The sequence below is a fragment of the Hydra vulgaris genome, chromosome 04, assembly GCF_038396675.1.
Source record: "Hydra vulgaris chromosome 04, alternate assembly HydraT2T_AEP".
NCBI lineage: Eukaryota > Metazoa > Cnidaria > Hydrozoa > Anthoathecata > Hydridae > Hydra > Hydra vulgaris.
Window position 1 is genome coordinate 50,786,471 of NC_088923.1, and position 25,706 is coordinate 50,812,176.

A 25,706-nucleotide genomic window follows, 5' to 3' on the forward strand; every position below is an offset into this window, starting at 1 on the left:
TATTTGTTATTTTAAAAGCAGCGTTGCGTTGTCTATTTGTTTAGTCACTCGTTTCTATAAACCCATATCATGAAAAGTCTAAGTTTATAATTTTAATAAAAAATTAATTAAATAAGAAACTTGATGCATAGTATGGATCTCTTTGCATTAAACTATATATTCCCTTTAGCACTCTTGTTCATCATTTTAGAGCATTGGTCTCGTTGTTAATGGTAAAAACCCACCCATATATACCTAGGGGCGCGTTCACAAGTTTTGCCCAACCTGTCAAAAAAGCTTAGGCCGGCGCAGTATATATATATATATATATATATATATATATATATATATATATATATATATATATATATATATATATATATATATATATATATATATATATATATATATATATATATATATATATATATATATGTATATATATATATATACATATATATATATATATGTATATATATATATATATATATATATATATATATACATAAGTATATATATATATATATATATATATATATATATATATATATTTATACATATATATATACATATATATATATATATATATATATATATATATATATATATATATATATATATATATATATATATATATATATATATATATATATATATATATATGGATAATTTATATACATATGTAATTTATATATATATATATTATATAACATTTATATATATATATATATATATTTATATGGATAATTTATATATGGATAATATACATATATATATATATATATATATATATATATATATATATATATATATATATATATATATATATATATATATATATATATATATATATATATATATATATATATATATATATATATATATATATATATGTTGTTGCTATTTTGAATCACCTATCAATAAAAAAAAATTTCCAAATAGTACATAAGGATTACTTTTGCTTTTAATAAAGTGTAACAGACTTTAAACTTTTTGCTATGGTTTTTTATTTATTTTTCATTTGGTTTAATGCAAGTTCTTTATAATTCTATGTCTTTATAATACCTAATTATTTTTAAAATAAAACAACAGCAATCATTTTTTTAAATTTTATTTATTTGAACTATCAAAAATATGCAAAAAGCAACTCATTATGCAATGCATCATAATCTGAAACCGCATTATCTGCATCAAAATAGGCAGTTCTAGTTGCATGCAGTTTTACAAGCTAGATCTACTATCACAAAAAAAAAAATTATGCACAAAAATAACCAAAACAAAAAATGTGTTATATTTTTAAATAATTTTATAAATATTTTTATAAATAAACACAAGAAGATTTGTATTTTTTATATAAAAACATTCAAGAAAATGTTTTTTAAATCTGGAAAATAAGGTGCAGATATGTAGTTCACAACTGACAATAGAAATTTAAGGCGGTGACCTATTTCAGTAAGGCTAGCATCAATTTCGGCCATCTTGTCTAGAAGTAAAGCCAAAATGTAAACTTTCGTCTGATTGGTTAGCAGAAAACATTGAAATAAACTGATTAGGATTGGACAAGGGGCGTAACTCAGTTTTTACAAAGATGGACTTTATACCTTTTGCATTTTTAGTTATAGATCTAGAAAGGTCTATATATTTTGTTTCTAAGCAGAATTTTAATTTTGCGCCTTTTAAATGCTGCGCCTGTGTGTTTCGCACACGCTTCGAGCCGGCTCTGTATATATATATATATATATATATATATATATATATATATATATATATATATATATATATATATATATATATATATATATATATATATATATATATATATATATATATATATATATATATATATATATATATATATATATATATATCAAGTTTATTAATTCATAAGACAGCATGTTTATCTATGTCTAGCGAAAATAACAAACTTGATGTGTACAATTTCATTCGTGAATATTATTTGGTTAGGTTTAGAATAATATTAACAGTATTATTCGGTTAGGTTAGAATAATATTAGGAGTTAGGTTGCATACAGGTTTACAACACATTAAATTGTTGTAAACCTGTATGCAACCTAATTCCTAACTCCAACCTAAAAAAAGGCTCTGTTAAAGGTCTGTCATTTAAGGGTTTATCGAAAAGAGTCGTGAAGAAGCAGCTTTCGATTTATTAACTAGTTCTTCAAATGAACTGTTACAAGCTAGTTGTAAATATGTTTTCTTCTTTTTAAAAGTGGCAGAAGAAAGGAAGCGAAAGTAGTTCGAAGTTTATCCGTAAAGCAACTTTCTAATTCAGAGCATGCTCAAAGCACTCTAAATAAAGCTCTAGCACTCATATTAGATAATAGTTTGAGCAAATCTGATTATCAACTCTCGAGAATTAATACTTCACACGATAATGTTTGTGTTGTTAAAGAATAATGTCTTCCTGGACAAAGATTATGGAATTTTAATGATTTTTCTGCAAAAATAAACTTCAAAGCATTAGTCGCTCATTCAGCAATATACCTAATACAGTTGCAGAAACAAGTTATCAATTCTATAAACGATCTCAAAAATACTGACATTCTAAAGTTGGGTTTGATGAATCAACTATCCGAAGGATTTATACTCAGGTTTGTACAAAGGTTTTTTACTCAGTTGAGAAAAAAAACTTTTAAGAAGGAGCTAGTTTATTTATTTCTTATTTTGTTTCACTTTTATCTGGATACATTAATAATAAAAAAATTATTAGGTTTAATTCATATCTATTTTATCATTATTTTTTTTTTCTTTCTTGCTTTGTTCGAAAAATAATTCTCCTTTATTCTAATGTACTTCATTTCTTTCCTCGGGCGTTTACTGCTTGTGTGTGACCACTCGGCGAATTTTATTTGCCATAGTTTTTGGATACACTAACAACAATAACCTTTATTTGATGAACGGCAAAGTTGCTCCAGTATTATTTACAGCAACTACATCTTAATGCAGCCAAAATAATGTCATTGACTAGTAAACGACCGGGGTTGCTATTTAACCTGGGTCAAACCCGTATTTATGGCTAAAGCTATATAAATACTAATGCATATTGATATGATATATAAAAATTAGTCAATATGCACCAATATTTATGCAGTCCCGTACGTAGAACTGGCCTTGGCCACGGTCAAATACCAACCCCGGTCGTTTACTATCATTGACAAAGCTAAGTCTTTTCTTTGGCCTTTCAACTCTCCGTGTTTGGATTAAAAGCCTAGAATGTCTTTTTAAAAATAGTTATAAATTGACGGTGAAAAATTGGGCTACAAGGACATCATCTAAAAAAAATTATTTAAAAAAGAAAACAGAAAATTCAAATAAGGTTTTGTGATGAAGTTGAACTGGTAATTGATGTGCCAATGTCTGTTGGCTCTAGGTTATCAAAAAGTGGAAACAATGCTCGAAAATATTTTCAGAATGCAAAGAAGTCTGCTTAAATTCTTGAACTTGATGTCAGTAACGGGTGATGCGGAAGTTATCGGACAAATCCTAATTTCATTATTTGAGCATAATAATTAGTTTTTGTGGTTTTATGCGTAGGCATAAACGTTCTATAAAATAAAAACTTTATTATTTGAAACACAATTATTTAAAATGAGGTTAAATGCAGCTGAACGAGAATCTTTTTGAAAGCGACTAAAAATGTTTTTTGTAAATAAACCTAATATTAAAAAAAAAAAAAAAAATCGTAAATCATTTTGAAAAGGAAGGATTTTCTCGAAGTACAATATATGATAACCTAAAAAGACTTGAAACTGTTCAATCGTTTTCTGATAGAAAGCACCCTGGTCGTCCAACATTCTGGACTAGAGAAAAGAAAGCCAAATTAACGAGACTTGTTAACAATTAAAAAGGGGTCAGTCAGAGAAAAATAGGCATTAAATTCGGTGTAAATCAATCGACAATTGGTTGTCAGTTAAAAAAAATTGAATAATAAATATAGAAAACGTGAAAAGACTCTAAAATACATTATAGAACAACAAATAAAGGCAAAGAATAAAAGCAGGAAACTAGTTAACCAACTCTATAACACAAAATCACTTCTAGTCATCGATGACGAAAAATACTTTTGTTTTGCAGGGGACAACATGCCTGGAAATTCTGGATTTTACACAAACAACAAAAAGACATGCCCAAAAAGTGTTCGTTTTATTGGAAAAGAGAAATTTTTTAAAAAAATTATTAATTTGGATAGCCATATCTGACCTTGGTATGTCCGCACTTCCAAGGCTGTAGCGATCAATTCATCAATCTATATTAATGAATGTTTAGAAAAACAACTTCTTCCATTTATTCACAAGTATCATGGAGACTTTAATTATTTATTTTGGCCAGATTTAGCAAGTTCTCATTATTCTAAAGATTCTCTAAATTGGATGGACCAATATGTCTATTACGTTGATAAGAATCCAATCCCCCAAATGTGCCTCAAGCACGACCAATTGAAAATTTTTGGGGACATTTGGCACAGAAGGTTTACGAGGGAGATTGGCAAGCTTTAACAGAGCAAGTTTTGATTGATCGCATTAAACTAAAACTACAAGAAATTGATTTAAACTTTTTACAGTCGCATATGAAAGGCGTCAGAGCAAAACTGAGATCAATTGCAGATGGTGGTGTTTTTTCATATAAAAAATAATATATTTTTATTAAAAGATAAATGCTTTATTTAAAAAAAATATAATAGTAGTTTGTTTTTTTTATTTATAAATAAGTTATTGACGTTTTTATTTTGTCCGATAACTTCCGCATCACCCGTTATGATAAAAATGTTGCATGTGATTTTGTGTACATTTTCATTTTGCTTTTTAGTTGACTTTCACTATTTAGAGATGCTACAAAACAGCTGAGAAGTATGCATACCTATATCCCTGGTATCATGTCACAGATTCTGCATCGCATTCTTACTCATGGTTGACAAGTTGTAGAGAGAACGACTCTGCCTATTGACTCAGTGAAGAAACAAAAGAAGCTCAAAAAAAAAAAAAGTTTCACGAATCATTGATTCACAAATGAAGATTAAGGCGACTAATAATGCGAAAATGTGACTAAGATGTGTGATGGCGACGTGTTCTTAATGTGTTCTTCTGACTTTTTGATTAGCAGTTTGAGAAAACCCTATCATAATAAAAACAACATAATTTTATAACACAATTTCCTAACATACTAAGAACAACGCTTTTGTAAAGGGTAATTGAACTACATAGATACAATTAATTCGAACATAAATTCCTATAAAGTTTTAGAGCCATGATTGTTTTCAAATTTTATTTAATTTTTTAAAGAAATTTTGAGTTAAGGAAAAGTTTCAAAAAAAAAAAAACTATTTAAGAGACCAAAACTGCATAGCAAAAATTAGTAATTTTTTGTTTTTGTTATCATTCAAATACATAAAATAGCATTAATATCATTTTAGTTAATTTAGTAACTATGTAAAATGCACTGTTGCTATGGAATATAGGTATCCCTAGCAATCAAATAAACAGTGTAGGAGAGACCGGGGCTAGTTGGCCGCAGAGGTAAATTGACAAACTGCGTTTATCTTTAGAGCCTTTCATCAGAAAATGACAAAAATTACTCAGAAACTTCCTTATTGACCATTTCATTATTCACTGTAGTATTGTCAGGATTCGCGCATGCGCATGGGAGATATTGGTATTTATGCGTTTTTTGGACAAAAACGTAACTTTTAGAACATCGCTTCCTTTTTACTTTACAAAGAAAATATTTAGTCGTATGAAAAAAAAAATTATTGTAAATTTTCCAGTCACAATTGGTTTACTATATCCAGTCAGACTTTTTTCAAAGCTGCTGTTTTTCAGGATCTATAGACTGTTTATTAAAAAAAAAGCTTTTGGGGTAAGTTGACAAATTTTTCACGGGGTAAGTTAGCTCATAGTTCATTACTATGGAAAAAAATATTTATTTTTATAACATTATTATTATTTTTTTTTTTTAATTTTTAAATATTGAAAATATTTATTCTTACAAAAAAATTAAAAAAAATTTTTTTAGTTTTTTTTTCACAGATAAAAGGTTGGGCTACTGTTTGGCTTTTATTTCGGACAAATATTTAGTACCAGCTAAAAGTAATATTAAATTTTGGGATAAACTTGTTGCAAAAATTAATTTAAAAAAAATTTCTATTAATTTTGCACTTAATAGTGCATTAATAATCATTTTTATAGTTTGCGCCACCCCGTGGTGGGGTAAGTTGGCGCAATTTTTTTTTTTTTTATGAGGGTCCGGAAAGGCCCCAAGAATTTTTTTTTGTAAATGAATGCAAACTTTATAAGATACCCTAATCCATACTCTTTAAGACTACACTTTAATATTTTTAAAAAATGTACTGTTAGGGCTACAGAGCTCATAGAGTAAAAACCGAGCCAACTAGCCCCGGTCTCCCCTAATGGTACCATTAAATTCATAGTATGAAATATACTCAACCTGCTAATTATGGGGAAAATTTTATTATTATTTTTAAAGCTATTGCTTTTATTCAGCTAATGATTTTAACCCACTGTGCGTCACCTGGTTTTTACTACAGTATAAGTAATTCTACAGTATAGTATATCTACAAGTTCATCTTCTTGATAAATACGAGTTTTAGGTTTTTAGACTTCTTAAAGCAATAGGTGATATTAGTGTATAAGGCCGTTTTAAGTATTTGCAGGAACAGGGTTTAAATTCCAATTTAACTTGCATTTTATACCTCGAATAATGTACTTTTCATTAAAATGCTTTTTACATAAGACAGAATTTAGTGAATGCACCCAATCACTACGGTTTACAAAACGAACCCAATAATTTATCTTTATATTTAACTGTTGCTTAATTTATATTTAACTGTTGCTTTTACAACAGAAAATGAAAAGAAGCAACTTTTATATTTTCCAAAGAACTGTTGTATCCAATTTTACAGCCATATGCAACAAGCTTGTTAATGATATTCAGCTTTGTCAATAATAATAAATTGTCAAAAATAGCATTTACATATATATATACACACACACACACACACACACACACACACACACACACACACACACACACACACACACACACACACACACATATGTATTTAAAGTTATTTAAAGTTTTTTTAATATTGCATTGTCATTTTTTGTTGTTGCGTAGGCCTCTTAGATTCGGCCTCTAAAATGTTACATACACGGCCGTTTAATATAGTAGGCCATGTTCCACCCATTATGAATAAGATTAAATAACAATTGCAAGTCTGCAGTGTCGCCGTAGTTCCTCGAATTCATTTTTACTGTTTCTTAAATACTATGAGAATATTTACAGCTTTGTTTTATATATATATTTTTCTTTACCTAAGTTCTAATTAGCAATGGTAATCACCGAAAACTGCAACTAAAATTTTTTTTTAAATTTCAATACTAAAGTTTGAAAACTAAATATGTTTATGTTTAAACTGTAATCTTTGATTGCTCTATGCTTTTGCACCAAGGCGTCAGATTATGTCCCCCTCCTTTTTTTTTTTTTTCACCCACCGCGTATTCTAGTAGGAAAAAAAATAAATAAATACTGGGAACTCTTACAAGCAAAGCGACTCAAAAGCATGATTAAATAGAAAAGAAAAAAAAAAAATTAGGAAACAACTACTTGCTTTTCAACTTCATTTCAGTTAATTGAAGTAATTTTTTTCAGTTCAAAATGTTCTTATGATCTGGCATTTCAAAATTCCTATTTGAGGTGAGTTGAGCCATTTCAAAGTTGTTTGATTGGTCTAAACTTTGAAGTCTACTTTTGCTTTTTGCTCTTTTTGCTGACAGTATTTTTAACATATTCATCGTCTCGATCACTTTCCGATTCTTCGTTTTCAGATTTATTGATGGAATGAATAAATGAGTTAACCGTCATAAAAAAAATTAAAACCTGCAAAGAAAAATATATTGTAATTTATATTTAAAATAAATTATTTAGTTTTACAATTTTTATATTATGTAATAAAGCTTACCGAATCGTAATTATAAACAAGAAAAACAATAGCCACAGCAAGAGGAAGTGTAAACACAGATTGAGTTGGTTCGAATATAATGTTCCTTTCCTAAATATGTATATATGTATATATGTATATATATATATATATATATATATATATATATATATATATATATATATATATATATATATATATATATATAATATATATATAAATATATATATAAATATACATAAATATTTATACATTATATTAAATATATATATATACTTATATAATATATTAAATATATATATATATTTATTTAATATATTAAATTATATAAAGTTGTTGATAGGTGAAGAAAAAAAAAAGAAATTATTTGTAAAAAGAATAAAACTTATCAAGCGGATAAAAGATTTGCAAATTATGTATAAAAGTCAAAAAGTTTGTTTAAAAAAAAAAATTACTTTAGTTATAAATTATTCAATACGCGATTCTCTGATTTGAGTTTAAGCACTGCGCACGCATGTTAAATGACATGCGCAAACCTAGCGGAGGTAAACAAACATTTATTTATATAAGTTGACTTGAGTTACTGCGAGAAGGTCAAAAAAAATATAAATGTCTACTCATTGTGTTGTTAAAGATTGTAAAAATGGTCAATATAGACTTATTAAATGGAGACAGGAAATTTGCGAAGTTCACGGGACAAGAAGAGAAGAAGAAAACTGTAATTGCACAGAACCTTTTAGGTATAGATTAACTAGACTACTTCTTTTATAATAATAGTGTTATATAACACTATAATTATAGTGTATTATAATACACTATAATTATAGTGTATTGTAACACTATTATTATGCATTATATTATATAACACTATATAGTGTATTATAACACTATTAATACTAATAATTTACATTATATATATATATATATATATATATATATATATATATATATATATATATATATATATATATATATATATATGTACACATATTATATAGATATATATATACACATATTATATAGATATATATACACATATTATATAGATATATATATACACATATTATATAGATATTATGTAAATTATTAGTACTAATACAACTTTTTGTTTTTTAGTCTTCAGCCTTTTAACACAAAGTATTGAAACTTCTAAAGTTGAAAATATAAAAAATGTTCATGAATTAACAATGAAGTACACAAAAGAAAAAGTAAACCTATTCTCAGAGCTTCAACAGACATTATTTTAAAATCCTGTAAAGTCATTTGATTTGATAAAACTGTATCTTTGTTATCCATTTCAGACATTTACAACAAAACTACCTTTAGATTTATTCTTTTTGGTTTGTTTACCTCCGCTAGGTTTGCGCATGTCATTTAACATGCGTGCGCGGCGCTTAAACTCAAATCAGAGAATCGTGTATTAATAAGTAACCAATTAAATAAAGTGTTTATACCTGCTTACAGATAAGAACAAAGAAATAACAACAAAGAAATTTGAATTTAGTAAAAGAACTTTTAATTATTTGCCATCCATCAGCGAGTCAAGTAAGACGAATAATAATTAAAAAAGTTTAAAAATTTACGGTTATATTTATTTAACTTTTTTTTTTTTAGCTCATTCAATTTATTTTCTTTTTTACATATCTATTTTATCATATTGTGTATATTTTATTATTAAGCGTTAGTCATATTTATAGTATTTATATTTTTATTATACATTACTACTACTATTTTTGTTATTACTGTCACTATTTTTATTGTTGCTATTTTTGTGATTGTTGTTATTATTATTGTTGTTGTGATTATCCGTTATTATTATTATTATATTGTTAATATTTTTATCATAAACTTCATCATTGTTATATTATCGTATAGTTACTACTATTGTTATATTGTTACTGTTGTAATAATCTTAATAATATCAATATCTTTATTTCTAAACAAATTTCTACTTATTATGTCTAAACTCTGCAAAATTTATGATAAAATTATTCGTGCTAATCATCATTCACTTCAATGCAATCACTGCCTAAGTTCAATCCATAAGAAATGTAGTTTTTTAAATAATAATGATTTTAGTTTATTAAAAAACTCTTCCACGAATTATTGGCTCTGTATTACATGTTGAAACAGTATTTTTCCTTTTAGTTCTATATCGGATAATGAACTTCGTCTTCAAACTTCAATTGACAATATATTACATCTCAATGATGCCAAATGAACTTTCCCTCTTTCCTGCTCCCAAGAATCTGACTTTTAATCAATTTAATAATTACTTTACTTATCAGCTAAATAACAACGACGATGATGATACGAACATAGTTGAGAATCCAATCAATTGTAAATACATTGATATTGAAAAATTTATCTCTTCAAACATCAATATTAATTTTTATCTCTAATAAATTATGAATTTAATAAAATCGGAATTACAGAAACTAAGCCGAAATCTGATTTACTCCCAACCACTACAATTAATCTTAATGGATATGTTTATGAACATACTCCAACAAAAACTTCATTTGGAGGTGCTCTACTTTACATTTCTAATAAACTAGTTTATAAATCTAAAAACGATTTACTTATGTATAAACCCCAATTATTAGAGTCTGTTTTTGTTGAAATCGTTTTCCCTAAAAAGTCTAATATCATAGTAAGCTGTGTTTATCGCCATCCTAACATGGATATTAATGAATTGTTTCATATCTAGCTATTCTATTTGAAAAACTGACTGTTGAAAAAAATAAAACTATCTTTATAATGGGTGATTTTAATATCGATCTTATAAAAGCAAACTCAGATAATTCAAACTCGGAGTATTTGAACATCATTGCTTCAAACAACTTTCTTCCTTTTATATCTTTACCAACAAGAATTACCAATCACTCAAGTACTTTAATTGATAATATATTTTCTAATTCAACTTCTAAAGAAATTTTTTTCCGGCAATCTAACTATTAGAATATTGGATCATTTGCCACAGTTTCTAATTTATTCATCTTTTTTAATTATTAATTCTCGAAAAAGCAATATTATTCTTTGAAACTTCAAAAAATCAAATAGTGAAGATTTCAGGAATGATTACTTGGAAATCAACTGGGATAAAGTAATCAAAGTTTCCAATAGTAATACAAAAAAATCATATGAAGATTTCTTCACTACCTTTAACTCTCTTCTAGACTAACACGCACCGCCAAAAACAACTAAGTAATCGTGGCTTAACTCGAAGCCTTAAACCATGGATTACTTCAGCAATTTTAACCTCGATAAAAAAACAAAACAATATATTTAAGAAGTTCCTTAAAACAAAAAATCTTCATGACAAACTAATTCTTAAAAAAACTTACAAAACCTATAGAAATTTACTTGTAACACTTATTCGAAGAAGCAAAAAAACCCACTTTTCTAACTACTTTACTACCAATAGCAATAATTTGAGAGCTACGTGGAAGGGTATTAGAACTCTTTTGAATATACGTTCGAATGATATCTCATATACATCTTGTATATCTTCAAACAACACCATTATCAATGTTCCAGTTAAAACCTTGGAAATTTTCAACTCCTTTTTTATTTCAGCTGTCAGTTTGGATTTAAAACACTATACTTCCCATGCACTTATTAGCATTACTGAAATGATTTATGGTGCGATCGATAGTGGTTCTTTTGCTTGTGGCGTCTTTATTGATCTCCAAAAAGCATTTGATACGTGCCAATAGTATGCTGTCATTAACACGACACTATGTTCCCCAACATGTTTTAATATCAATTTCCTATTCCTTGTTCTCCTCACATCTAACTTATTGTTGCACTGTTTGGGATCAAAAAGGTAGTTTTCTATTACATCGTATAAACAGTTTACAATGCACTTCCATAAGAATTATGACATTTTCTCCCTTACCTATGACATTTTCTCCCTTATCTAATATCGAAAATAGGTTTTCTGCATTAAAAATTCAAAAATTTCAAGATCTTGTAAAGCTTTATAATTGTCTCTTTGTGTTTGATTTTCTTCAAAATAAACTACCAAATTCCTTCATTAATTTTTTATTAAAACAAGTGACACACACAAATATTACACGCAAAATACTGAAAATTGTAACTTGCACACTTCCTTTTTCAACACTTTTAAATATGGTAAGCGCTCTATAAAACATCAATTTCTCACTGGAACCAAATAACATCATTTATAAAAAAAAAGATTTTAACTAAATACCCTATTATTACCTTCTCAATCGAAACCAAATTAAGAAATTTTTATTTGAGTATATATTTAATGAATATTAATTTTATCTTTTATTATTATTGCTTCTTTTAAATTACTGTATTTATAAAACTATTATTACTTTTATTCTATACTGTCTTTTTTAATTCTACTAATATTACTATTATCATTAATTTATCTTTGTTTTTTAAATCTTATTAATATTATTTATAATGAAAGTGATAGTGATTCAATTGTAGTAATAGTTTTATGGTTATTGTCCTAATTGTTATGTTTATTTTATTAATTTCTGTCATAGTTATAAACTTTACTTTGATTATTTTTACCATTGTTTTTATCATTAGTTATAACTTTTAGTGAAATTATCATGATATAGTTACTATTTGTTTTTTTATTCACATTATCATTAATATTATTATTTTTCTTATATTATTATTGCAATTATTAAATGCTTTATTTTCCTTTTTCTTTTTTTTTTCTTATTTATAATTCTTTTTATGTTTTATTTATTTTTTTTTTTTTTAAGTGTCACTCCATTGACTAGTTTTTAACTATATGAGTGACACCTAACCTTATTTATGTGAGTTTATAAAATATTATTGCGAGTTTATAAAATGTTATTTTCATATTTTATGGTTAAATAAAAGGATAAAAAAAAATAAAAATGCCACAGCTAGAGGAAGTGTAAACACAGATTGAGTTGGTTCTAATATAATGTTCTTTTCATAAAAATATATATATATATATATATATATATATATATATATATTTATATATATAAATAAATATATATATTTATATATATAAATAAATATATATATTTATATATTATATATATATATATATTTATATATATATAAATATATATATATTTATATATAAATATATATATATATTTATATATATATATATATATATATATATATATATATATATATATAATACACACACATATATATAAATATATAAACATATTTATATTTATTATTAAATATATTTATATAATATATTTAATATATTTATATAATATATATATAACTAACAAACTTCTTAGAGAATGAAAGTGTGAAGAAAATGTTATTGGCATGGTTTTCAATACATCTTCATCAAATACAGATAATCTTCCAAAGGTGACCCCAATAGACTATACCTGTTGTTTTACCTACAATCAACAAATTATACAAAAAATAGTAAAGAGCTACTTTTTACAATTAGAAAGTAGTGAACTTACTACTAATAGTTTTTTTACCTTACAATAACTAGAATTTATTTACTATATCTTTTTCACTTTTCTAGGTTCAAGAAACATTTCCCTCAACTGTTATAAGATAATAAAGCAAAGTATTATCACCCTCATATGATGCCTATTAAAAAAGAATGCTAGCATAAGATGGCTAAGTTTTTTTGTAAATCATTTTCACAATCATTCATATAAGGTGACTACAAAGAGCTGGTTCAGCTTTGTCTGCTCATAATAACTAATTGATCTGAACCAACAACTTTCTATCTTGGTGCCCTTCACAAAGCAAGGAATGAGTAAAATGCTTTATACTTTGAAGATTGTGCTCCTGCTTAGACAGATCAAAGAGCATTTTCCAAAAGCTGAAATTGTTACAAATAACCAAATGAAGAAATTGGAATCATTTGTTGTGTTCACAGTTTCAGTTTATGTGCAGTGGTGGCTTGTTTTTCTTGTACAAGGTAGCGCAAAATTTACTCAGCATGGCTTAACTATAGTTGAAAATGCTTGCATATATTCAGTTGGTAAACAGGGTATTTATCTGAGAAGTTTATTCTGTTAGCACTGTTTTCATCTATGATGCAGTAGAAACCGAAGAAGAAATATAAAATGAAAAGGAAATCTATTTTTATCTTCGAAAACACTTCTGTAACAAAGAGTTGGATTTAACATTGAGGGATAAGGCAAGCCCTATCTCCCTCCTACAATAGAATATGGTACTTCTCAAGATGAACTAATTGGGCCGGATTCATTCAGATTTTTTAGCATTTTTGGTTTTTTATTTTTTAGCATTTTATAAATTCCTCCATATTTTAGCACATGACTGGATTAATAGGGAAAACTACCAAAACATGAAAGTGGTTGTCAACAAATTTCAGGTGGTAAATAAAGCAGCAGAACGTGGTGTGAAAGTATAATATGACTTTCTAGATGTAACTAGAGATGAGAAGCACTTTTACGATATTCTTCGAGTAGTAAAATCAAATAAACAACAAATCCCAAATCTGCAAAAGCCATTTTGTGCACAATAAGAGAAATCATGGTTTCTAGTCCTGGAAAATGAGCAATTTTATTTGGCACTACATTTTACCTTATTACACCTTGTAAAGAAATTTTTTCTCATCATCTTGTACTCTATATGGCTGTATTTAGTAAAAGAAATTTAATAAAAAAACCAGCTTATTACTTTTTTTGAGCCCTACCATGGTAATAAAATATAACACAATGAAAAATAATGATTTTTGGGCTAAATTTTGAAGTTTCAATTTGCCAATGCTCATTTAATTAAGAATCAAACTTTGTGTATGTCATTTTTATGACTAAAAATTTCAAAATTATGAACAGCATCATACAACAAAGTTGAGCAACTGTCACACCAAAATATATATATATATGTATTTATATGTGTATATATATATATATACACACACACATATATATATATACATATATACATATATATATATATATATATATATATATATATATATATATATATATATATATATATATATATATATATATATATATATATGTATATATATATATATTTATATGTATATATATATATATATATATGTATATATATACACATATAAATATATATATATATGTATATATATATATATGTATATGTATATATATATATATATATATATATATATATATATATATATATATATATATATATATATATATATATATATATATATATATATATATATATATATATATATATATATATATATATATTGAATAGGTATTCAATGGCTGATGATTGCCGATAGGCATGAAATTTAAAGTACCATAGAAAAAGTTGTTTCTTCTTCGTTAATATATATGTATATTGCTCTATTTGAAGTATCTTTTTAATATTGAGCACTCTTTTATGACTATGAGTTTTGTTTTATTATTATAATACAAAACAGCCTTAAATATCAATATATATATATATATATATATATATATATATATATATATATATATATATATATATATATATGTATATATATATATGTATGTATATATATATGTATGTATATATATATATATATATATATATATATATATATATATATATATATATATATATATATATATATATATATACATATTAAAGGTAATGAGGTAATGTATATTTAAAAGGTAAATGAGTCAAATTAAAATAATTTAAAATATACATGTTACTTCTTTGATCTGATAAATACTAGATATACTTACATCATATCATAGAGATCATGATCATCTATTACATTAATGCATAGGTATGTAAGACAAGTATACGTTATTCCTATACATGTATTTATGTTTAGAATGCGACATGTGTGTAATATAACAATAAGATATATTTGAGGTAAAATATTAATTGTATACTAATCTTTTAGACGAATGTTAATGTCAAATTTTTGTAGGTTTTTATAAAAAGCTCAAGATTTTCACAGCTGGTGATTCCTTTACAGCTGGTGATTCTTTCACAGCATTTAGGTGAAGTAACCTCATTAAAATTCCAAAAAAACTTCCAAAATATCAAAAGTTTCCACTGCAGAGTATTTAATAAAATCGAAAATTCAAAAGCATTCAATAAAAATCACAATCCCTTACTTTATTCTTTCTAACAATTTTATTTCCTTCAGAAAATAATCAAATTATTTCGTCAAAATTAATAATAATAACTAATGAATGTTATTTTCTTTTTGTCAAAGCACAGGAAACATGAGGTTGTTAACAAAAACAAATTCCACTAACTTACAACATTTGCATATCTTTTTTCAAGTTTTAAAAATAATGAACTTTCTTTTGCTTTCTACTCAGAAACATGTTCGAAAATGTTTCATCCAAAAGTTTGCTAACATTTATGAGGATATTAAGATGATTTGTTTTTTGGATATGGTAAAATAACTAATAGCTAAAACTTTTTTTTAAGTCATGGTACCTTTTCTTGCAAGGTCTTCCCCCCCCCCCCCATCCTTCTCTCACCAATGTCCACACACACACACACACACATATATATATATATATATATATATATATATATATATAGACCCCCAACCCCCCCCCACACACACACACACACATATATATATATATATATATATATATATATATATATATATATATATATATATATATATATATATATATATATATATATATATATATATATATATAAAACTACCTTAAAACATCAGACAATGCAAATTTTCTCTATACTAATTAATTCGTTTAAAAATTTTGCTAGATTATAAGCACCGGAATCATCAGCATATAGTATAATTACAAAAATTGTGATCATTAAATAACAACAAAATTTTTAAAATTTGATGTCAGCTTTTAATGGTTTCTTTTACGTAAATATAAAAAAATGAAGTCCAAAAATTTCTTTTAACATATTGTTCATTATCTAAGTTTATACTACCATGCATTGGAGAACATTGATATTTTTGTCTCCAAGGCTTCACAGACTTTTTTATCAAATTTTTTAGCCTCCACTTTAATTGTTTTTTGCTTTATCCCATTCAGTGTCCTCATTACAATTTACTCCAAGCAAAGCTAATGCAGACTGGTTTAACTTTTCTTCAATCAAACATTTCTAGTGTTAAGCCCTTATTTGTATTTGAAGTTTTGATTCACCAACACTTTGGAGCATTTGCACTTAATTAAATAGGTTCCTAGTTCATATTTTGGTTCATAGGTTTCATATTAATGTAAAGGAAACCATTATAAAGCTGATGTCAAAATTTTGTTGTTGTTATTTAATGGTCAAAATTTCTGTAACTATATTATATGCTGATGCCTATAGCCTCTCTCTCTCTCCTCTCTCTCTCTCTCTCAATATATATATAAGTTGCGATTTCAATCTCCACCACGCCCCTGGTAGTACCGCGCTCAACTCGTTTCTCCGCGCAGCGGCCTTTGTTTGTCAAGGTTCATGTTTTGGAGTTATAGAGTTAAGAGATTGTAACCACAAAAGTAGCATCCTCGACTGTGGTGGCCTTCTCGTCCATGGGGAGGTGAACAATTATAAAAAATATATATATATTTGGCAATAAACACATGCTCTTTTAAATTTCTGAGAAAAAATAATAAAAAACCTTGGCTTCAAATAAAAGTTTAGCATGTTTCTTTTTAAAGTCTTTATCTGGAGCTATAGTAGCAGATGTTGAACGGTATTCATGTGTCTTTGATGATAACGTAGTCTGTATTTTTACAACATAAACCTAAAATAAAAAAAAGATGTAGCCTGTATTTTTACAACATAAATCTAAAAAAAATAAATACTCAGAAAAGACGAACAAAAAAAACTGTGTTTAAAGAAAACTAGAAGAGCAAACAAAAAATATAACTTAAAAAATGGTGTGGCGGAATAGTGTCACAAAATTTTGATTGTCGCAAATTTGATTGTTGAAAATATGAAAAAGGAATAGTGCTGCAAGTTGTTGCATTATTGATTGTCGAATAACAGAATAAGCAATAATGTCGCATAATAACAGAATAAGCAATAATGTCACATTTAATGAATAGCGTCGAAAACAAAAATAAAAAAATGTTGCAAAGAAGTTTAAGAATAGTTTCAAAAATAAAAAAAGGAAGTGTTGCAAATAGTAAAATTAGAATAGTGTCGAAAACAAAAAAAAGGAGTAGTGTCGCAAATGAATTTAATGAGAATGTCGAAAACAGAAAAAGGAATAATGTCATAAAGGAGTTTAATGAATAGTATCAAAAACAAACAGAATATATATATATATATATATATATATATATATATATATATATATATATATATATATATATATATATATATATATTCACATATATTCATATATTTACTATTTGCGACACTATTCTGATTTTACTATTTGCAACACAATTCCTTTAACTATTTGCAACACTATTCTCTTTACTATTAACAACACTACTCCTTTTTGTTTTCGACACTATTCATTAAATTTATTTGCAATACTATTCTTTTTTTTGTGACACAAGGTTTTTTTAAATATATTCGACACTATTCTTAAGTTCATTTTTCGACACTACTCCTGTCACCCAATAAAATATACCATAGGTGGGACTGGTGGAAAAGAAATATATTTAACAACGCCAGGTGTAACAACATGAACTAATCTTTCAGTTTCTTCTTCATACAACATAACCTAAAAAAAATTTCAAAAAAATAAAAAATTATCAAGCCTTCAGTTGTAGTTATTAAGTTAAAATTCAAGTTACACTTTACTTTTAAGGATGATAAATACTCCGTCTGCACTTCCAAGCTAACAGCAATGTGCAATTTGTTAGGCTTCATAAAAACAATAAAATTTAAATCGTTAATGTCTTCTTGGCTAACCTAAAGAATAAGACAAATATAATTTTAATATTACAAATAGTTGACTATAATGAAAAACCTTAAAATAAAAATTTTCTCAAAGAAGAGATATGCAAATATATTTTATTTTATAAAACTTAAAAATTACCTGAATGACTTGATTATAAGGAGCTAATCTTTCAATATGAAGATTTTCATCTGACTTGCTGCGAACATTATATGAACAGCCTGGCTAAACAAACGAAATAAAGCTCAAAAAAAATAAGATATTTTTTACAAATTCTTTATTTTAAACTTTAAAATTAATACTTTAAACTTAATCCAAAAAGCTGAGAGGTAACTATGTAGGAAGCCAAACATTTTTTTCCTCACAAGCCTCCATTTTAGAATTAACAAGCAAAGTAGTGCAAAAAAAAAAAAAAAAAAAAAAAAAAAGAGAGGATAATACAGGGTGATTTAATCAAAAGTATAAACTTTAAATTAACATAATTAATTTTCGATTGCAAATACATTACATGCCATAGTACATTTTAAAGCTCATTAAAAAGGAAATTTAATGTTAATAATTTCAAAAAAATTAAAATAACAGCATAGCCATGAGATACGATATTCAAAAACGCATATTTTTAACAAAAAAATTGGTCAAGTTGAAGAGCGTAAGTCTGGTTCAGAGAGCTTATAGAAGTAAATTTAAGAACAGACCATGTCCAACGGCAACAGCTATCACAAAATTATCTAAAAAATTTGATACAACCGGAACAATACTTGATTTGCCACCAAAACCGAGGAATGAGCGAGACATTCGAGTTAATGCCAGAGATAAGCTGAAAGTACTCTTCTTCGAAGATCCTACATTGTCGATCAGAAAAGCCTCAGTTGATGTTGAAATTTCATACAGCCTTTGCCGTGATATTCTTCTTAAAGATTTACAACTCAAACTGTATAAATACCAGAGTGCTCATCAACTATTGCCACTTGATTATGAAAAAATGGTCATTTTTGCTCAATGGTGGCTGGACTTGGAAAAGGATGTTCACAAATGGTTGATCACTACAGATGAAGCCTATTTTTACCTTACTTAGTCGATCAACAAGCAAAATAACAGAATGTGGCTGAATGAGAGACCTGAGGATTGGATAGAGAAACCGTTGCACGATGCGAAAGTTTTGGTTTGGTGTGCCATTTCCTGTCGAAAAATCTACGGACCCTACTTTTTTGAAGGAACGGTAAATCAGCACAATTACCTGGATATGCTTAAAATTTTTTTCTGGCCTAAGCACTATAGAGTTGAGAGTCACAAAAAATACTACTTTCAACAAGATGGGGCTACTCCGCATACGGCTAATATGGTTCAAGAGTGGTTACAAAGTAAATTTGGGGAGAAATTTATTACCAAGCAGCAATGGCCTCCACGATCACCAGACCTCAATCCATGTGATTATTTCTTATGGGGATATCTTAAGTCTAAAGTTTATAAGCCATTACCGAAGACTTTAGATGATTTAAAAGAAAACATCACGAGAGAAATCCAAAAAATAAACACTTCGGCTTTGGAATCAACGTTTTTGAATTTTACAAAAAGATGTCATTTATTAATTGAAAAAAACGGAGGTCATATTGATAAAAAATAAAAAATAAATTCTTATCACTCAATTTCCTTTTAATTTATCTTTAAAATAGTGTATCGGACTTGATAATCCGATTTGATCTACAATTTTTATTCAATTTTAAAGTTTATACTTTTGATTAAATCACCCTGTATCTTGACTAATTGTACAAGAATCAATTAATTTTGTTAATGAAAAACCTTGGGTTTATGGCTCTCTTTCTATATACATATAATATATAATAGAATTTATAAGCTGATGATGCTGGTATCCCTAACCCAGCGAAAATTTCTTATATAATAATATTATTTGTATTGAAAGAAACCGTATTTCTTGATGTTTTAAAATAATATATAATATACTCTCATACAAGATGTCATCTTTCAAATATATAATGTCATATATATATATATATATATATATATATATATATATATATATATATATATATATATATATATATATATATATATATATATATATATGATATTATACATTATATGTATATAGACTTCTGGCTTATGAGGCTTATGAGGCGAGTGCTTTACCACTACACCACTATCACATAGTAGTAGCTACCAGACCGCTGAGAACTAGTCAATCTTAAACCTCCCAATAAAGTAGTAGCTTGTAAATCTTCCTTTGATGTAGTAGCTGTCAAATCTCACAAAGATCATGAGTAGAGTTGCAACTCAAAAAAAACCAATGCATTTTTTTTAAAAAAACTAAACCACAAAAAAACAACACGTTTTTAATGGATTTTTTTGTAGTATTGTTTATATTTCAGACTTTAATGAACCTTGAAACAGTTACAGTGGTATCAAACTTTCAAATACACATGTTTTTTATTTAAGATAATGTATATTACCCTATATATTAGCTATAACAATTTAGTCGCCTATGTTAAAAAAAACAACAGCAAAATATAAATAAAATTTTGTTTTTAAAAGAAATTGTTTAAATAAACTTATTATTTTATTATACAAATGTATTGAATTTTAAACATAGTTAAAGTTAAACTCTCAAAATAAACCTAGCTATTAGTAATAGGTTTATTTTGAAAGTTTAATTTCGTTTGTTTGTAACAGGTATTTTTTAATCATAGTTTAGAAATGGAGTTAAAATATTTAAAATATTTAAATTTGTCATTTTAAAAATTTTTATTTAGTATAAATTGTAAATGTTGTATAAACTCTAAAAAAATAGTTTCATATAATTAATACATATAAATAAACTAGCAACCTCAAAAAAACTATGCCAGGCAGAAAGTAATGTTTTGTTGCTACTTTTTTCAATGAGACACATGTAGAACCTGGAGGTTTTAAAATTCAACAAGTTGTATGCAAATTTGCAGCCTAAAATTAGCAAAAAATGGCAGAAGAATGGCCAAGCACACATTTAATTGTATGAAATGTGGTGACCAAATAAAAAATAAGTATTTAAATGAAGTTCCCTTAAAACAAAAAAAAGGTCAAACAGGTTTAATATTAAAAGAAATTGTTCCCGAAAATTTAGTTGCTCAAGAAGGAGAAGCAGGGAAAAAAAATATGCTTGCTATCTACTACATTGCAAACTCCAATTGAGTCATTCTTTCATACTTCAAATTCCTTTAGAAGCTAAAGTAGGCCTACAACCTCAAGAATTGAAATCTTTAAACAGAATAAGAATGAATTGGAATGGACTCCCTTAAAACAACTACATTCTTCAACAAGAGTTCAGAATAATAAAATTGCAACCTATATTTTCTCAGACAAAATGACTAATGAACAAATAGTAAGTATTTAATTTAGTTATTACAAATATTGATTGCAATGAATAGTCTAGCAATAATGAAGTACATAAATAAACAGTAAAAAAATAACTTCAAATAAAAATCATGATGTAAAACTTTACAGGATGAACCACAAAGGGATTTAGCACGCGCTGTCTATGGTACTGGATGCTTATTGAGACTTTGAAAATAAATTGCGGCTCAAATATTTTGCAAAATTGCAACCTGCATTTAAATTACCTAATTGTGATACGTTGTCTAATTCCTTGCTTGAAAGGGTTTATAATGAAACCTCAAAAACCATTAAAGAACTTGTGGTAACTGCCTCAAGTGTAGCAATTTTATGTGATGGATGGAGCAATATCAGGTAAAAAAAATGTAGCTCAAATTTGGGATGGTTTTATATAAATTCTGATTTGTGCCCTAGATATTCATAATTTTAAACTCGATATAACCAAGTGAATAATTTAGAATTTGAATAATTTAGAATTTGTATGTGTACAAAATAGAATTTGAATGGAAAACAATTAAAAAATAAATAAATAATATGCAAATAAACCAATTTATCTATCAATATTATTAATTAGTTAGCAAATGGATTACTAATTACTTGTTGTAATTAATTAATCATATTTTACTAATTGCAGGAATGAAGGAATCAATAATTTTTTTGTAACAATACCTCAACCAGTATTTTGGAACAGCATCGAAACAGGTAATCTTTTGAGATTATTTTTACTATATAATATATTACTTATAATTAACTTATAACTTAAATATTACTTATAACTTAAATATTAATTTACTTATAATATTTCATAATAGTCAGATACCATAATTTTTAATCTCTAAAATAATATCTAATATAAGTTTTTTGAAATAATTTGAAGTAACCTTTGTTGATAATGGTTTATTTAACGCTTTTTTAGGTGCAGAAAGTCATACTGGTGATTATATAGCAAAAACAATTTAAAAAAATAGTATGTGACAACTGACAATGCAACCAATATGAAAAGAGCATGGAAACTAATTGTTCACAATTTTCCTCACATATACGCTTATGAATGCCTGGCCCATTCACTAAATTTGATTTTCACTGATGCAAGTAACCTTGAATCAATTGCAGCTTTCCAACAAGATTGCACAATGGTGGTAAAAGCGATAAAAAAGTCACAAATTTTATCAGCTTTATTAAAACAACACCAGCAGAAATTTGGACAAGCTATTCAACTTAAAACTTCCAGTTAAAACTTTTGTTAAAAATTCAATCTAATTACTATTACACTACTTATCAGTGTCAGATCCAGGAATTTTTGGTGGTGGTGTGGGGTGGGGGGTGGCAGTTAAAATATTTTTGTATTTTGTACCATGTTTGCATCTCCTAAAAAAAAAAGGTCCTCAATCTCTAAGAAATTTGAGGACTTTCAGATTCTGATGGTGGTGGTTTTGTCACAGCTATTTATCTATCTGAATCATCAAATTCAGTTTGTAAGTATAGTATTAGCCTTAAAATTAGACAGTTAAGTGTTTAATTTCAATATTTTGTTCCTTTAGATGGGATTTAATTATCCAGTGTATGGAAAGTCTTCACAACAACAGGTTAGCACTGCGGGGATTAGCTATAGATGATGAAGCTAAATCACTTGCTAAGAAAAAAATTTGTTGCTAAAAAAATATTGTCCTGAAAAGCTTTTTTAGAAAAATCTTTTCAGGACAATATTCTTTGCAACCCAATACTAAAAAAAGAAGAATATGCTATGATGGAAATAATTGCCAGAAGAAGAAAATTTCAGATTCAAAATATTCACTTGGCTGCAAATTTACTGGATCTACGATATAAAGGATGTCATATCTCTGGAGATGAAACAGTGTGTTCTTAATTATTTAATCTTTATTTGAGTGTTTTTTTATACTAAAAAAAGCAAAAAACTTTTTGAAAGTTCAATTATTTAACTTTTCTACATTTAAAATGAATTATTAATTGATTGAAAACATCTGTTTTAGATTGATGCCATTGCAACCCTTCATAATTTAGGAAAACTGGATCCTTCGATTAAGGACTGTGAGGACAAAATTTTGGGTGAGATTGCTGACTATAGATCTGAAGAAGAACTTTTTTCAAAACCATTTATATAGGCTTCAGTAAAACAAACATTTCCTGCGAGTTGGTGTAAGGGAATATGTTGTTCATGCACTCCAATACTGTCAAGTATTGCAAGTAAAATTCTATTACTTTCACCAACAAGTGCGGCAGTCGAAAGAACATTTAGTCGACAATCTTGGATCCACAATCAAAAACAGAATAGATTAACAAATGACTGAAAACAGAATAGATTAATAAATGACCGAAAGAACATTTAGTCGACAATCTTGGATCCATAATCAAAAACAGAATAGATTAACAAATGACCGAACATCAAAAAAAAATTTTCCCACAATTTAGAACTCAAAAATCAAAAATGTGATACAGAATCATCAACAACTCAAAGTCAAAGGCAAGAATTTAATCTAGGCAATCTTACTGTACAGAGTTAAGAGGAAAACATATCAAGTGACTTCAACGAACCCGTATTTGCCTTCTTAATTGATAACTTTACTGAACAGGAAATTTAGAATAAAGAACCTGATGTCTAAAAAATAACTATTTATTTAAGTTTGTATTGACTGTTAAGATTATGTTAAATTATATATAACATATAACTTTTTTTTTTTTTAAATCTTTAATTAAAAAAAAGCAACAAAAAAACAAACATAAAAAACAAAACAAAAACAAAAAAAAACTTGTTTTTTTGCACACAAAAAAAATACAAATAAAAAAACAACGTTTTTTTGCAACTTTAATCATGAGTTTGTAAACAGGTTGTTGTGTACATAATAGGATTCACTTTGTTTTAACATAGCAGTCATCTGTTTTTTGTAGTAAGTTTAATATGGGATTTAAAATAAAAAATTAGTTCCAAATAATTAAAAATTTAAATAGATGTTTAAAGAAAGGGTTGTAACCACAGTTAAAGTAGCCTCCTCAACTGTAGCGGCCTTCTCGACTTTGGGAAGGGTAATTAAAATGATTTTAAAAAAAAATAAAAAATTAGTAATTAAAAGCTTAAATATTTAGTGATAAAAATTTTCATATAAAGTTATTTATTAAAACACTTAAGGACCATAAAATTATTACAACACTTAACAAAGATATATTAAAAGTTTTGAAAACAAAAAATTAAAAGAAAATTAAAAAATAGATTAAAAAAAAAAAAAAAGATTAAAAAATTGTAATAAGATTTACTGTATACATTTAATATTTATATCACTATATGATATTTTTTTTTTATTTGCTAGGTTCCTAGGCTACTAAACAATTTTTTTTTTACTTTCTACTTTTTTTTTACGGTCAACATTGTGTATTATACTGTATTATAATCTATTTTATCATGGTCAGCAACAATAGGTTGTGATGTGTAATTTGAATTTCAAAGTTTACATGAACCAAAGAGTTATTTTGCACATGTTTTTCTTTAGTAATAACTTGTAATATTTTCTTATATTAAAAATATGAAAGAAACTAAAAAAGAGATATTTAATAGCATTAGCT

The 25,706-nt window shown here is 26.2% G+C and overlaps 1 protein-coding gene and 1 long non-coding RNA gene across 2 annotated transcripts in view; one reads left to right on the plus strand and one right to left on the minus strand.

Moving 5' to 3' along the window:
* Positions 1-7,605: 7,605 nt before the first annotated feature.
* LOC101235342 (BOS complex subunit NOMO1) overlaps positions 7,606-25,706 on the minus strand; it is an 81,139-nt gene continuing 63,038 nt past the window's right edge. The window contains exons 34-39 of the mRNA XM_065796570.1: positions 18,888-18,971; positions 18,650-18,760; positions 18,477-18,569; positions 17,511-17,636; positions 7,976-8,065; positions 7,606-7,893 (exon numbers count right to left, since the gene is read on the minus strand). Coding sequence (XP_065652642.1) covers positions 7,759-7,893; positions 7,976-8,065; positions 17,511-17,636; positions 18,477-18,569; positions 18,650-18,760; positions 18,888-18,971 — 639 coding nt within the window. The 3' untranslated portion in view covers positions 7,606-7,758. The remainder of the gene's footprint in view (positions 7,894-7,975; positions 8,066-17,510; positions 17,637-18,476; positions 18,570-18,649; positions 18,761-18,887; positions 18,972-25,706) is intronic.
* Positions 8,518-11,234, plus strand: LOC136079896 (uncharacterized). Its single transcript, XR_010638315.1, has 2 exons — positions 8,518-8,694; positions 9,071-11,234. It is a non-coding gene; the product is annotated as an uncharacterized LOC136079896 (long non-coding RNA).